Below are 15,197 nucleotides of genomic sequence, written 5' to 3'. Positions count from 1 at the left end.
CACTTTTGTCACAGAGCCTTTCCTCTGTCGCCTTTTGTTTCTCCTGCTTATGTAATTAAAGTACCCTTACCTTTTGCACTCCGTGGCTTCGTCTCTGCATATTGGGGTTCAAACCACACCGAGAACGTGACATTTTCCTTGCTAGATTACAACTCTTCTCTTAATATTTTGACTTTTGATTGATTTTCCCCATTTTTGCTGCTTTTTTTTAAAGTTTCCTTGTTAAATTACATTTTTAGACTGTGCGGCGGGCCGATAAAATCACAACTGCGGGCCGCAAATGGCCCCCGGGCCGTACTTTGGACATCCCTGGTCTAAATAGTTGGAAACACCAGTGAGTACCAGGCACCAATAGCATAGTGGTGGTAGCATCATGGTCTCACCGGGAAGGGAAGGTCTGGGAAACAAAAATTCCAACATGTACTGTGACATTGTGAAGCATATACTGCATGCGTTGTACACACTGTGATCTTGCAAGCGTGAAGACGTTTGAATTTGAGGAGGAAGTGTTGTGCCAGAAACTACAGTCCTCGCTCGTCTTCCACTTCCCCCTCTGTCACCTCGTTGCAGCTTCTTGTGAAACTCAGCAGAAACTGGTTACAGGCTGTCGGTTTGCCTTCCTGCATCTGTTTGCAACTCTCTCTGCAATTTGTGCAAAGAAAGAGCGTAACGTGCATGCGACAGTTCCATCCCTACACAGTGACTATTACGCAGTAACACTATTATCAGTGCATAACTCTCCCGAATTTGGCCACATCAGATGCATAGTCACAAAAAACAGGCTCGTTTTGGAACACATTTAGCACAAACTACAAAACCACACACCCAAACTGCCAAATACCTCATATATCCTGCAAAATGAAGCACAGTACCGAAAACTAAAAATATCACAATCAAAATCATACACGCTTAATTCGTATTACCAGGCTTTTGTGTAACCAACAAAACACCATCAGGCATAATGACAAACACTCTCCTCTTTAGTATGCTATGCCATAATACTAAAATAGTTCCAATTGCAGAAAATTCTTCAGATTGTTCACCTGCACAGAAACATTTGCAGATACACACGCATGCTTTAGTAGCATTTATTTATTTATTTTCACCAAACAAGCCAGTGCGACGTATACACAGCACTATATTTACTTCGGCGTGAACTAAAATATGCTCACAAAAAGCAGTAAACTGACCAAAAAAAATGCAGAAAATATACAGTACATAGAAAAAAAGCCAGGTCTGGTCACAAGGCCTCATCCACATCACAGCCGACATCTTCCCTTGCCGGACGTGAAGGTAAAGAAGCACCTCGAGTACCTTATCTATCCCTGAATGACACCCACATCATGCCTCGTCCAAACCCTGAACAAAAATGCTGGGTGTGTACGGTACCTTCCGCCGCCATGCCCAAAAGAACTCACCTGTGGTCTGAAGCGCTAACAGTTAAGCGTTGAGGTGTTTGGCTGCGTGGTTCACACAGCATATTGGCCACTCAGCCCATGTATAGTCATTTTCAACGGCGGTGTTTTGAAAAGCGCCATTTTAAATTTCCGAATGTGTGTAAATCAGAAAATGTGTGCAGAATTCTGGAGACTTGAGAAGAGGCGTTGCTCTCTGTTTGGTGTTAGCAATTGGGGAAAAAAACCCTGTAAAATGTAGTATGTAGTAATGAGTATTTTGTGCATGCAGTTAAATGACTTTAAGGTGCAGAGGGGGTACAGTCATCTATATAGTATGAGCATACAGTTTGCACTCGTCCCATGCTAGGAGGAGTCATACAGCCTGTGAAATGGCATAGTTCCTTAATCTATCAGACTTTCAGAATGTAAATCCAAATTGAATGCATCGAGTATACTGTCAAGATGATTCCGCTTCTACGTTCCATTCAACTCATCAGTACAATCAATAGAGCCTGTTTTATTGTCAGAAAAAAGTAATCATGCTTTCGGAAGGTTGCAGTTGAAGAAAACATTAAAAAGTTTAAAGGTACAGTACCATTGTCCCAGTGGGCCTCCGCTGTTCCGGTCCAGTCGGGTGCACACTGCCCAGTGAGTGGATTTGGGTTCAAAAAGCACCAGATGGACTGTGTCAGACCGCCATCCGACAGCAGTAAAGGTCAGAGGTGCCTGCCATGTACAAGACATCCAGTGAAGCTTCGAGTTCCTCATACGCTCACAAAGCGCTGTGTGTGAAACAAGAACTGCTCGAAGGCGACACGCACACTCAATATTGCACACACACTTACCACATGAGCTAAAGTTGTGACTTCTCCATTTCTGTCACACTCCACTCCATCAGGTAAAGGCTGAGATCACCGCCTGTCGAAAGGGCGGGAGATGACTCGGTGGGTCCGTTTCCAGTGCTGATGGTGACACCTGCAAAGGGATCTTCAAATTCGTGGTCAAATGATGGGGTTTGGCTGTGGTTACATCATGTTTGTGTCATCACAAAACTGCCCACATCATCTGATACGGGTTCTCAGAGAGGAGGAGCAGGAAGTAGAGCAGGTTGTCCACAAACCGGAAGGTTGGTGGTTCAATCTTCGCTCCCTCCACACAGTCACTGTTGTGTCGAAACTTCACCCACGACACTTCACCCACCTTGCCTCCAGAGCTGCCCACACAGGTGGATGAATGTTTGGTGGTGTTCGGAGAGACCGTAGGCGTGAATTGGCAGCCAGGGCAGCTGTGGATACAGATGTAGATGACCACCACCAGAGTGTGACTGCGGAGTTAATGAATGATGGCTTCAATTCATTGTGAAGCGCTTTGGGTGCCTTGAAAAGCGCTATATCAAATCTAATCCATTAGAATTATGAATTGGAGACTGTATTTGTTTGTAATGCGGGCCACCACAGATAGATTTGGTGCTCATAAGCACGTTATAATGAGACCGTCTGTGTAGCTTGTTATTACAACTCTGTACAGTAGATGGCATGGTAATTCTGCTTCTTAACACACCCATACACGCGTAGCACGGTTGACTTGGTGGAGCATTACGACGCATCTGTTCAGCAGCACAGTGAGATATTAATTGTTGGTGCTAAGGGTGGCCCAAGCAGTTATTTAGAGGGGCAATGACTTTTTCCACACAGGGCAGTGTAGGTTTGGATTTTTCCTCCCTTAATAATAAAAAAGTTTCATTTAAAAACTTCACTTTGTGTTCAGTTGATGATCCGAAACATTTAAGTGTGGCAAACATGCAAACAAAATAAGAAATCAGGAAGGGGGCAAACAGTTTTTCACAGCACTGTATATAAAAAAATCAAAATGTAGGATCTCATTTAACTCTGCAGGAGTACCTAATAAAATGACCACGGAGTATGCAATCTTTGACACCCGAAAGCAAGCTTTTTTGGACACTGTACCGAAACAAGGTAACAAGAAAAATAGGAACACCTCTCACTATGATTCGGTACAGTTTCACCACTACAAACTACAACCGCACTAATAAACCCATGTGATATAATGATGCTGTCGTTGTGTGTCAAAATGTGTGTATCAGCTGAAGTGAAGACACCTATTATTTCACAAGGTGTGACATTGTGGCACAGATAGCTCATTTTGAACCAAAGCCATGTTTAATTGGTTTAATATTTCCATTTTAAAACCATGTACAGGGCAGACGCTCATAAAAAGCTACCCAAGCATTCTTCAAACTGGCCCTTCATGTGTCGATTTTGTGGGGGAGAGGGAGGACAGAGGGTGATCTGCGAATGGAACTGGATAAAATGTCGAGACGACAACTTGGACGCAAATGTAGCAAAACAATGAACGAACAGCACCCTTCCGGATGAAAGCACCAGAAAAAGAAAGAAGAGGAGAGTCACGCATGCACAGCTGCATTCATGTGTCAAGGCCACAGTGGAATGATGCGGTCAAACATGGCGACTAAATCCTCAGCAGCATCGCCATCATTACAATACAAACCCAATTTGACTAGTAAGAGTTCAGAAACTGTTCTTAAAAAGAAAGATGATTTTTGTGTGTCTGTGACACCAGTCTCAGAGATGCTACGTTTGGTGCAGCATCATTATGGGGAAACAGACAAAAGTATTGGAACACGGTTACACCTTTGAGGTGAACATGGAAGAAAATCTCAAGGTGCTGCTAGAACGGGAGGATACCTGTGGGAATGTTTGCCCAGTCATCCAGAAGAACAGTAATGTTCCCTGCTCTAGTCCATCCGAAAGGACCAAAATGTCGAGATGCAGAATGACAATTTAGGGGGAGGTAAAAAAGACTTTTGTCTATTTACATGTGCTGTTTACATGCATGGAAGACGTCTTCTCACCAGTTTGAATGATGAATTCAATCCGGTCATTAATCATCTGACTATGCCACAGAGGAGACAGTGTATAATTAGACAGTGAGTCACAATGGCTCCCTCCGCTCTGACACTGAATTTCCGCGTGTATTTAAAGTCGCTCAAACCGTCGACTCGGTGGTCCAAAAATAGAGCGACTCGGCACAAAATGGAGCCGCTTGACCTTCTTTCGGAGGTTCCGTTAAAAGCTGCCAAACACCAAACGGTCAACGCTACAAATGCGGCGACTTTAGGACATTTTTGACGTGACGGTTCTCTGCAAGTAAGCGCGGACTCACACGATGCCAAAACAAACACAAATATACTGTATGCAAGTCACGGGACTGATGACGCTTTGTGCAAATCAAACTGCTTAACTGACTTGATGAACACTTAGATATGCATACAAAATAACGAGTGATCAAGTAAGAACTATCAGGTAACTCTTCTTTCATAATGTAAGAGATTCCTTTTTCATGGAGGATCTGTGTAAAGTGAATTTTTTAATAGCTAAACAAAAACATTAAATTTTTAACATCAAGCTTAACAATTAGGCCAGAGTAAACACAAAGCGGCCCTCCCGATAACCAATACTGCAACCCGTCCTGTAGCCAAGGGGAGGCTGCAGGAGTAGCACCATAATATTACAAGAAAATAATACTCCCTCCAGTGGAATGTAGAATTCAGCCCGGGCTGCATAGGCCCGCTCTTACATGGACACATGGCTGGCAAAAGGTCCCCGTGAACAGTCATGGCATCACTGGGTGTCTGGCAGCATCCCAAAAGCTCCCTCTCTCGGGGTGCTGCCACAAGGCTCATTTTATGTGTGTGTGTGTGTGTGTGTGTGTGTGATGCGGTGAGGTCCACCACGTCCAGATCAGTGTCCCTGGCATGTTTTGCAGCACATCTGTCTAAAATATGGTCGGCTGCAGAACTTGAACCTGAGCACTAGGGGGCAGTAGGCCACAGTGTTCACATCTTTGCACTCTGCAGGGAAAGACATAAAATCAATTCTTTTTTTAAAATAATGCAACAATTCTCAAATACAACACATGCATTATATGCTATTACATTGTTAAAGCAAGAATGAAATATAAACAATATATTTGACCTGAGGATTAAATGTGGAATGAATTTACTGCTACAAGTGAAGTTTTTTTTCAATGTGTTAAGAGTTAAGTGATGCTAATGCTTTATTAACATAACATCCCAAGTTTTCACAAATTGTGTAGTCTTGAACTGAATATTCTTTTATAAGCATTTTTTATCAGCATTTATAGGCATCTTTTATAAGCAAAAATACGGCATAATTGTAATAAATTGTCATTATTAATAGGGATCGGCAAAATAATCAATTCACTGATTGCTGCAGATTTATACCAATTAATGTAATGCACCACTTGGCTGAAACAAGCAGAGGTGCTGTTTCTTCAGTTTCAACTGGCTTGTGGTCTAAGGAAGATGATGTCAGTTATGGGAATTTGAGCGAGCGGACCTCCACTACGGTACAACTCCTCAGGGGATCATTATTCTGCTTATTACGGCATTGGCATCGAAACAGTCCCACACGAAACGCCGTGTTCCCAGAAGGGCTTACTTAAAGTACTTTTAAACAAGATTACGAGCAACACACTTTGAATACTCTCTTCTGAGACCTCGGACACTTATTGTTAATTTTCCCCATAGTTGAGTAAAACAAATTAGGCAAATGCCCCTCCCTAATTATTATTTTTATTATTATTAATGCCAAGATGAAATACCAAGTACCTTACATTAAAAACATACTTTGACTTGCCGACATCCAATCAAACTTCTAGGTGGTCCTCACGTTTCGTGGTCATGAATACGCCCCCATAGATTAATTAAAAACTTAATTTTGATCCGTAAACATGCAGAGGTGGAAGAATACGCAACGTGTTCAAGACTGGCTGCACTTTTCTCAGTTTCTCAGCTGTTGCGACCATTAATACGGCTAAAGGTGGTATTCTACGCATCTACGCAGGCGTAAGGATGACGAGGAAGGTGATCGATCAGCAATCTTATTTTTGCAAAAACAAAAGAGGCTATTTAATCTCGGCCGAACCACGCCAAAACGACATCAACAAACTCAACTGTCCACTCTCCACGCAGCCGTCCTCCTCGGTCAGTACCCACACATGCAGTTAGAATTCATGTCACGTTCATGGATTCAGAGATTGTCAGAAATCACAAAACTCTTTCACACTACACATAACTGCCACTTGGCTACAATACCCTTGAGCATGTTAAAGGATCTGCACCTACAGTATGAAACCGACAGTAATAACTAAGCAGAGTAATGTTTTTTTTGGTTTTTAGTGTTTTATTACAGTATTTTATGTCCTTCATGTTTTCTGTTTACAGTGTAAGTAGGCCTGTCACAATAATCGATAAATCAATTAATCGATCAATCGAACAGCAACAAAAACGAAGTCGATAATTTGCCGGCCTTGATAAATTGACATGTCCATGCGTGCTTGTTTTCCTCTCTCTCCTCTCTCTCTATCGCACAGGGTTAATTTCACGTTGGCAGTTGGATATTCGGCTCCGTAGCAACAGCGGTAATTCCCCCTCACTGTGCCCGGACTGCTCTCTCTCTCATGGTGCGGGAAGCTCGCACGGGAAGTGCTGGTTGTTTACACTAGTTGGAGAGTTTGTTAAAAAAAAAAGCTATATATTCTAAATCAAACCATCAACTGATATATAACCATGTCAAATGATTAGTCCTATTATATGACCCTTCTGATACGATGTATTCACATTATTATGCCATACGATTCATGACAAAATGGTCTCCAAAAATGTTGTCAATTATATCGATTATCGACAATAATTTGTCGGCCAATTATGATCCAGCAAAATGTGTTATCGTGACAGGTTTAAGTGTGAGTGACTGAAGTGTTGATTTTGTTATGATTTCCGACTTACACTAAAATTCACGGAGTGGAACTTTCGTAACCCAAGAACCAATTGTATATAATTTGCAGTTCTGTGCATCATTGCTTTGGTGCATTGCATTGGCAAGCCTAAGAATTTGACCGCTGACCTTCGACATTGTCCGTGCTGATAGGCAGACTGAGGTCACATTTGCTCTTGCACTGCTGCATGGAGACAGGCCGTAGATGTTCCGGACACTCGTTGGATGGCATGCTGATGTGTGTCAGACACTGCACCGATCGCATCTCTTGACCAAGTCCACACTTTGCAGAACACTGCAAGACAAAAACATACATACATGCCAACAACTGCCTCAAAGTAGAACATACCAATATGGACTACAATATAGGTAGGTTCCAGATGTTGCTGATAGTCAACATCGTACCTCTCCCCAAGGACCCATCACCCACTGAGGTGGAGGGCAGCGCTTCAGGTTACAGCGCACTCTAGAGGTGGGCCTGCCATACTTGGGGCACTTGGACTCTGGCAGCGTGTCCCCACTCTCCCCACTCTTGCACAAAACCGCTCGGCGCCTGTAGCCAGGACCACAGCTGGGCGTACACTGCAGGGAGAGCACACGAGGACAAAGGGAGAGAGAGGAGAAAACTAAAATGAGCTAAAGGGTTCACTGCGGTCACCAGCAACAAAAAGCTTTGTCCGCTCAAAAGAGGTGTTTTAAAAAAAAAAAAAATCCTACTTGGCTTAAGTAGATTAGTTGGTCATAGATTTTTTTTCTCAGAAAATTACAACTTTAGAACATGAAAGGATGCAAGGGCGACTTTGATATTTTGTAAACCAAAAGCATGGCTAAGAAGTTATAGATACTTCAAGAAAAAAGTGCATCTTAGCTTTGTGATTTTAGCGAAAAAGCAAATTATTAGTATGAACTTTGGTCTGTTCTCTTGTTTTCCCATTTTTGCTGTTTTTTTTTTTTTTAATTCAAATAGTTCAACTATTTTCTTAATTTTCTTTTGGTAATATTTTCACTTTATTCCCATAATATTATAACTTTTCCCCCTAACCTAATTTTCCAAAAATGACAACTTTGGTTTCTCATATTACAACTTTTAAAAAATAATGTCTTTTTTCTTTAATATTTCAACTCTGTGATAATAAAATGACATTATTTTTCCACATAATATTACAAGTTTATTCTCATAAAATTGTGACTTTTTTCTTGTTAGAATATAACTTTTTTTTTTTTACTTTACAACCTACAACCTAATTGTATCCATTGTTTTTTTTTTGTTTCTCATAACATCAAAATAATTTGTCTTTAATATTTCAACTGCTACTAAAATGATATTTTCCCTCATAATCGTACATTAGTCTCATAAAATTATTACTTTTTCTCGTTAGAGTACACCTTTTTTCTGTTAATATTTTGACTTTGTTCTTGTAAAATTATTGCTGTGCTTTGGACACCCCTTGTTTTCCGCTACAACTGTTATACCCTGTTATAGCTCTTTGGCGGGGTCTGAGCCCGTGACTTGCGATTCTCTGCTAAAACACTCAGGGCAGTGTTTTCCTGAGACGGAGCAACCACAACTCCTGTTGGCGAGCTATTTAGCTTCCTTTGACAATTGGCAAATGACGCAACATCCGGATCGTTGCTGGCGCTAGAACTAATCGATGTGGAATACCAGTCATTTTGGAGGAGAAGACGTTGACGCAGTGTAACCAAGTTTCCCCAAATGGCTTACCTTTGAAATGTTTAGAAAAACATCTGTAAAATACTAAGAATCATTGTCAAATTTGAAATGGGATTAGGTAAGAACTCCAGCTATGGCCCCATTGTGTTTTCCAGTCCACACCACCGAAGTAGTTATTTTGAAGGCATGTATTTCTGAAAAAAATCTACAAAAATCTCCTTTTTCAGTGTAATTAAACTTATACTGTATTCCTCAGTGTCGGTACCACGTAAACAGACTTTGAAAAATAGCTTGTTATCTTGCAAAAGAGCTCAAAGGCATGCCTAAAGTTCACATGGGTCAGCTTTACACTTACTTTGTGTATGACTTTTTTTTTTTTTTTTTAGGCATTTCAGCATTAAGAGGTGAACGACAGTAGTTGGTAGGCTGCTTAGTGACGGGGTTGTCGTTGGAATGCTGGGAAGAAACTAAACAACTAAAGCAACTTAACTACCAAACAGACTTAACAAACATTCTAAACAATACCCGACCAAACATACATTTAAAAGGGATTGGGTGTGTTTACAGCAGAGGTGGGCAATTATTTGGACTCGTGGGCCACATTGGGTTAAAGAAATTTGGCCGGGCAGGTTTATGAGTTGCTGAAGTACAAACAGAAAACACAGTGAAATGGGTAATTTTCCAGTTAAAGGAGGTTTTCGTCTGCCTACCTCCGTCCAGTCCAGGGCCAGCCATTCTGGGGGGCAGCTGTGGTTGTTGCAGGGTTCAGTGAATGGAGGCCGAGAAGGGGGGCAGGCTGAGTCATCCAGGACTTTCTCCTCTAATGCAGAGAGCCTCCTTTTGCATAACACCTCGCGGGTCCTCAGGCCGCCATTACAGCTGCGACTGCACTCCGACCACTCTCCTGTCCACCACCTAAACAACACGACAACGCTTACTGTGTATCAGGACAGCGTGGATAAATAACACGAGACATAACCAAACACTCACGTTGGGGAACACGGCTCGGTGTTGCAGAATCGCCGCCTCTCTTTGGGTTTGTTCTTCTTGTCACAGAAGTGGTTGTAAACGATGGAATGATCTGATAGCTTCCTACACACCACCTGCTGGATCTGCTCACCTGAAAGTCCATCCAACACATACACAAACAGGAACATCAAGCATGCGCATCATGCTGCTATTGAAATGTTTGTCACTTTCACCGCAGCAGCCAGATGAGCTTTATTATCTGTGCAAAAATGTGAGTCAGGGCTCAAAAGATTTGAAGGGCCGGTGTGTAAGATTCAACAATGGGTTCATAGGCATGTCCTCACACTGGACGACAGGCATTCAATGCTTAATAATGCATTATGCATGTTTAATGTACTGTAATTTCTGGTGTGTAAGCCACTACTTTTTGAACCCTGCAGCCTGTACGATGATGTGGCTACTTTACGGCTAAAAACTACATTTCTCATGATGCTTAGAGTGCAGCTTCAGGAAGAAGTGGTGTGGACTAGTGAAGTGGGAGCTAATATTACGTTTTGATCAAGTGTAAAATTACTACAGCTTCTGTTTGGACTACTTGGACTACCAACCATCCACTATCACCAACGAGTTTCGAAAGGCTGGCCTACTGCGTGATGAAGAGGATAACACAAGCTAAATTTGCCAAAGAGCGGCAGTGAGAGAGAGAGAGGGAGAGAGAGAAAGAGAGACAGACAACGTGTATGACCAAGGAATTATGAGGCTGTTCATTTGTGATGCTGAAGAAGACGACTCGAGTGGTTTTGATTCCCAGGAGGAGGAGGAGGAGGAGGAGCAGGATGGGGACGAATAACTTTTCTGGTAGGTTACTGTTTAACAGGCCATATTACACGCACTGTTTGGAAAAAAGCATTTATTATTTACTTTTCATTCTTTTATCAATATTTGAGGTATTATTACACATTTTGAACAATGTTTCTGTCAACTGTTACTCCTTTGTTTATTTACCATTTGACTGTAAAAGCTATCCACAAAATCTATTAACACTACAAGTACACCTCTTTTGTTGTTAAAAACCTGGTGGGATTACTAACATCTGAAACTGAATAGAGCTATAACTATTTATTTTCTGTAAATCACAACACACCAGTATAATGTGGTGTCCCACAGGGGTCAGTTCTTGGACTTCGTTAATGTACAGCGTATACAGTGTATTGTCATTTTAGCGTAGTCGCCATCTATAGTTTGTCACTCCTTAATGCTGGGCAATATGAAAACGGAATATTATTTAATCTACAAAAGATATAGTCTTGACCTTGTGAATGTGTTTCTTACATTAAGTGGATAATATTTCATCAAAACTTTAGCATGAATAGATAATTAGATATCAGTTTATTGGAAGGTGTGCGTCTACCTCCAGCGCAGAGTGCAGAACAGTGCGACCAGGATGTGTGGTACCAGGCATAACCAACCAGGGGATCCCGGTTGACAGGGGGGTTAAAACGATAGTGGATTCCAGGGTTCTCCTCCAGGACCATCACCTGCACACAGATTTTGATTATTTTTGTCTGTTTTTTTTAACCCTGCTTATGCTAAACAGAATGAGCACATACGTACATACAGTACATATACTGTATCTAGCTAACAAATATTTTACCATGACAATGAGGGTCATATTTGTTGGTCCCAGAGCCTCAAGAGTTTCTGGTCCATCAGTAGGCTGTCTGTAGTGGAATGTTGTTCCAGCAACATCCAACCTGTGCGGCGTGTCGGTGGTCAGCTTCTCATTGAGGAAGTACTGATCACTTTTACTCTTCAGCACTGGGGCACAGAAGAGAGGAAAGCACGAGGACCTAATCAGTGGAGTGAAATGTTCCGCATCCTGGCGCTGACACATGAGACAAACAATCAAACGGACAACACCAGTTCGTTCGCTCTGAATTAAAATTATTTATCGTGTCAGGACTTTCTGGACAATTGTGCTTCCAACTTTGTGGGAGAAGGGCCCCTTTCTGGTCTTGCATTACTATGCCTCGGTGCACAAAGCATGGTTCATAAAGACATGCTTGGATGAATTTAATGTGGAAGAACTCGCACAGAATCATGACCTCAACCCAATAAAACACATTTGGGATAAACTAGAACAGAAATTGTGAGCCAGCAGACCCTCTCTCAGGAGAAGAATTCCCACAGAAACACTCCAACATACTGGTATTGTAAGAAGTCTTCCCTGAAGAGTGGGAGCTGTCATGCGGCAAAGAACTGACCAACTCTACATTTTCTTTCATGCTCACTTCTTGTGTGTGTGTGATGGCCCATGTCTCAATGGTGTTGCCTAAATAATGTATATGTTTGCTAGAGCTGGAAGCAAATTTGTAACCATGTAGGCCAGGGGTGTCCAAACGTTTTCCACCATGCTACATAACAAAAAATAAAAGGATATGACGTTGATATGATACCAAGGGTCACCAGCGTGGTAAGCAGGTAGCCCCCCACGTCCACATGAAGCCTGCTTTTCATTCAGGTTTTCAGTGAATAATGTGAGCGCACTAGAAAGAAATGCTTTCTGAAATACAAAATGTGAGTTGTGGTTATGGCATACGAGTGCTAAGGTGACTATAGGAGTGTTACTTCATGTCTAGAGGGCTCTAATAGTGTCAAAATCTGATCGTAAATAGGTTTTCTATGCTCTAACTATGAAAATGTTCCATTTATAAATAAGGAATTCTCAGTCTGGGTCTGGAACTAATTAACAGAGATAAACGAGGGATGACTGTATATATACTGTACGTATATATGTATATTTTTAAAAACAAAGCTTTGCGTTATTAGTTATTAGTAGGGCTGTCACGAGACATTCAGACAAGACGATGCACGAGATTGGATCTATGAGAACGAGACTATTGAAAAACTATTTTAAAAATCTATGAAAATATATTGCAATATACGAATTTAATTTCTACTACATTACACTCTTTGCACTCTGTGTGTATGCTTCATCCACCACAGGGCTCACTCTGTTCATGCTGTTGTTCAATGGAACAAATGCGCCGAGGTGTTGAAATCAATGCACAGAAACTCTCATCCTGCCTGTTTGGAGGCGACAGACGAAGAAAACAGACATGCATGCACATGGCAATATATTAAGACGGGCAAAATTAATGGGGTCATTTTCATTTATTGTGTAATGAATTCATTAATTATGGTCCCAGACCTAGTGCCCACAAGTTTTGTTTGTGAACGAGAAATCTTGCCACGTTTTAATCTCTCGAGATCTTGTGACACCCTTTGTTATTAGTATCAACATTTCAGCTTTTAGTCTGTGTGTTGTGCTTTTTTGCACAATTTTCCCCATTTTTGCTGCTTTTCTTTTGTTTAAGTTTATTTCTACAAAGTGCCTTGAGCCAATAAAACACAAGCCGCCGCCCGCAAATGGCCCCCTGATCGCACTTTGGACACCCTTGACGCATTCGGTTATATAATCCATCCATCCATCCATTTTCCTCCGCTTATCAGGGTCCAGGTCGCGGTGGCAGAAGTCTCTGTAGGGAAGCCCAGACTTCCCGGTCCCTGGCCACACCAAGGCGTTCCCAGGCCAGCTGTGAGACATAATCCCTCCAGCGTGTCCTAGGCCTGCCCGGGGGCCTTCTGCCGGCTAGGCATGCCCGGAACACCTCATCAGGAAGGCGTCCGGGAGGCATCCGGACTAGATGCCAGAGCCACCTCAACTGGCTCCTCTAGATGTGAAGGAGCAGCGGCTCTACTCTGAGCTCCTCCCGGATGACTGAGTTCCTCACCCTATCTCTTAGGGTGAGCCCAGCCACCCTACGGAGGAAACTCATTTTAGGCGGTTGTATCCGCAATCTCGTTCATTTCAGTTATAACGTTCAGTTGTGACATCATGACATCTTACCAAGGTGGTTCAGGGAAACGTTGAGCTCCTGTATGTGAATGAACACTGAACCTTTAGGGATTCGGATGACCTCTTCGTAACCTGCGTGGTAAACAACACAAGTCAAATTACAAACAAATCTTGCCACTGGACCACACAAGCGGACCACTGACAGGCAGAAAAACAAGAATTCAAAACTATCACGCACACCCTCGCAGACATCCTGTCAAAGCTGGTAAAAACGAAAGCAAGGATGAACGCTGTTCTCTGGGCAAGAGTAGACGTGATGGATGAGTAGTGTTTAACTCTGTGGGATGCCGATGGACTGAGCAAAAGCTTCAGATTCCGGCCGCATTCCCGGGCAACGTGCCTCAGCCACTCTGCTCACAAAAAAAACAAAAAATCCCAATGAACCGCCTCTTCACTTTAGTCCCTCAATCTGTTTTCCTGTCCCTTCCATTTCTTTTCTTCAGTGGCTTCACCTTCGCTTTGCTTTAATCAGCTCTACACTGCCAACCAGGCGGCCACAGAAGCCCTGCAAAAAACTCAAGTGTTACTTGATGATAAAGGAATGAAAATGGAGGCATACAATAATTCCTTCCAGTGCTTCAACCACGAGAGGAAAGGAGAGGCTTGGCAGGAAACCTTTTTATGGGACAGACAATGTTCTAAGTGTCTAGATGGAGGTGTGGAAGAAGGACACAGTCTAGAAGGTTTTGGCTGGATGACAGGCGCAAAGACAGCAAAGTGGCTGAATCAGTTCTTCTACGTGGTGGACAAGGAGCATAGGAACTGTATGACACTCCGCTGTGGAAAAGGGTATCATTAGTAATGACTTATATAGATGGGATCTGGATAGAGATACTGCATGGTCAGACACCATTTGATTTGCAAATGGATGCATTTTAATGTGCAGCAAATGTACAGTGCATGTCAAATGGTACGGATGGATGTTGTGCCTCAAGGGTTCATACTGGGCCCTGTTCTTTTCTGTATACAGTCGTCCCTCGCCACTTCACGCTTCGAATTTGGCGGTTCTCGATCACAAATTTTCAGAAATTTATTAATTAAGAAATCATGCTGTTTTGTGGTTGAACACGGCCTATTACAGTAGTAAAAAAATATGCATTTTTCAGCAAATCGCACATGTATTTTGCCTAAATTAAGCATTTTTAAGCAATAAAATGGCTAAATTAAGTAAAATAGAAATATAAGGCATTCAAAAGAAGCATTCAAAGACAAAATGTAGTATTCTTCACTGGTCACAAGGTGTCAGTAGTGTTACTGTGATGTTCGGTGAGACACATAAACATCAGACTTGGTCGGCAGCTTTTATTGCAGGCACAATAATCCCAAATAAAAATCCCTAATAAAAAAAAACACAAGCTGCTTTTTTACTGAAAGAGCTGAAACTAAATTCTGAACCCTCC

At 42.1% G+C, this 15,197-nt stretch overlaps 1 protein-coding gene across 2 annotated transcripts in view; it reads right to left on the bottom strand.

Moving 5' to 3' along the window:
• Window positions 1-15,197, bottom strand: part of adamts10 (ADAM metallopeptidase with thrombospondin type 1 motif, 10) — a 58,784-nt gene that overhangs the window by 3,781 nt on the left and 39,806 nt on the right. For both annotated transcript variants that reach the window (XM_054789371.1, XM_054789373.1), the window contains exons 19-27: window positions 13,789-13,869; window positions 11,533-11,696; window positions 11,290-11,416; window positions 9,900-10,029; window positions 9,620-9,824; window positions 7,643-7,819; window positions 7,367-7,532; window positions 2,243-5,289; window positions 1,993-2,179 (exon numbers count right to left, since the gene is read on the bottom strand). In XM_054789371.1, the coding sequence (XP_054645346.1) occupies window positions 5,180-5,289; window positions 7,367-7,532; window positions 7,643-7,819; window positions 9,620-9,824; window positions 9,900-10,029; window positions 11,290-11,416; window positions 11,533-11,696; window positions 13,789-13,869 (1,160 nt within the window). In that variant the 3' untranslated portion in view covers window positions 1,993-2,179; window positions 2,243-5,179. The remainder of the gene's footprint in view (window positions 1-1,992; window positions 2,180-2,242; window positions 5,290-7,366; window positions 7,533-7,642; window positions 7,820-9,619; window positions 9,825-9,899; window positions 10,030-11,289; window positions 11,417-11,532; window positions 11,697-13,788; window positions 13,870-15,197) is intronic.

The sequence above is a fragment of the Dunckerocampus dactyliophorus genome, chromosome 10 (assembly GCF_027744805.1).
Source record: "Dunckerocampus dactyliophorus isolate RoL2022-P2 chromosome 10, RoL_Ddac_1.1, whole genome shotgun sequence".
Lineage (NCBI taxonomy): Eukaryota > Metazoa > Chordata > Actinopteri > Syngnathiformes > Syngnathidae > Dunckerocampus > Dunckerocampus dactyliophorus.
This window is presented reverse-complemented; position numbering and strand designations above follow the sequence as displayed.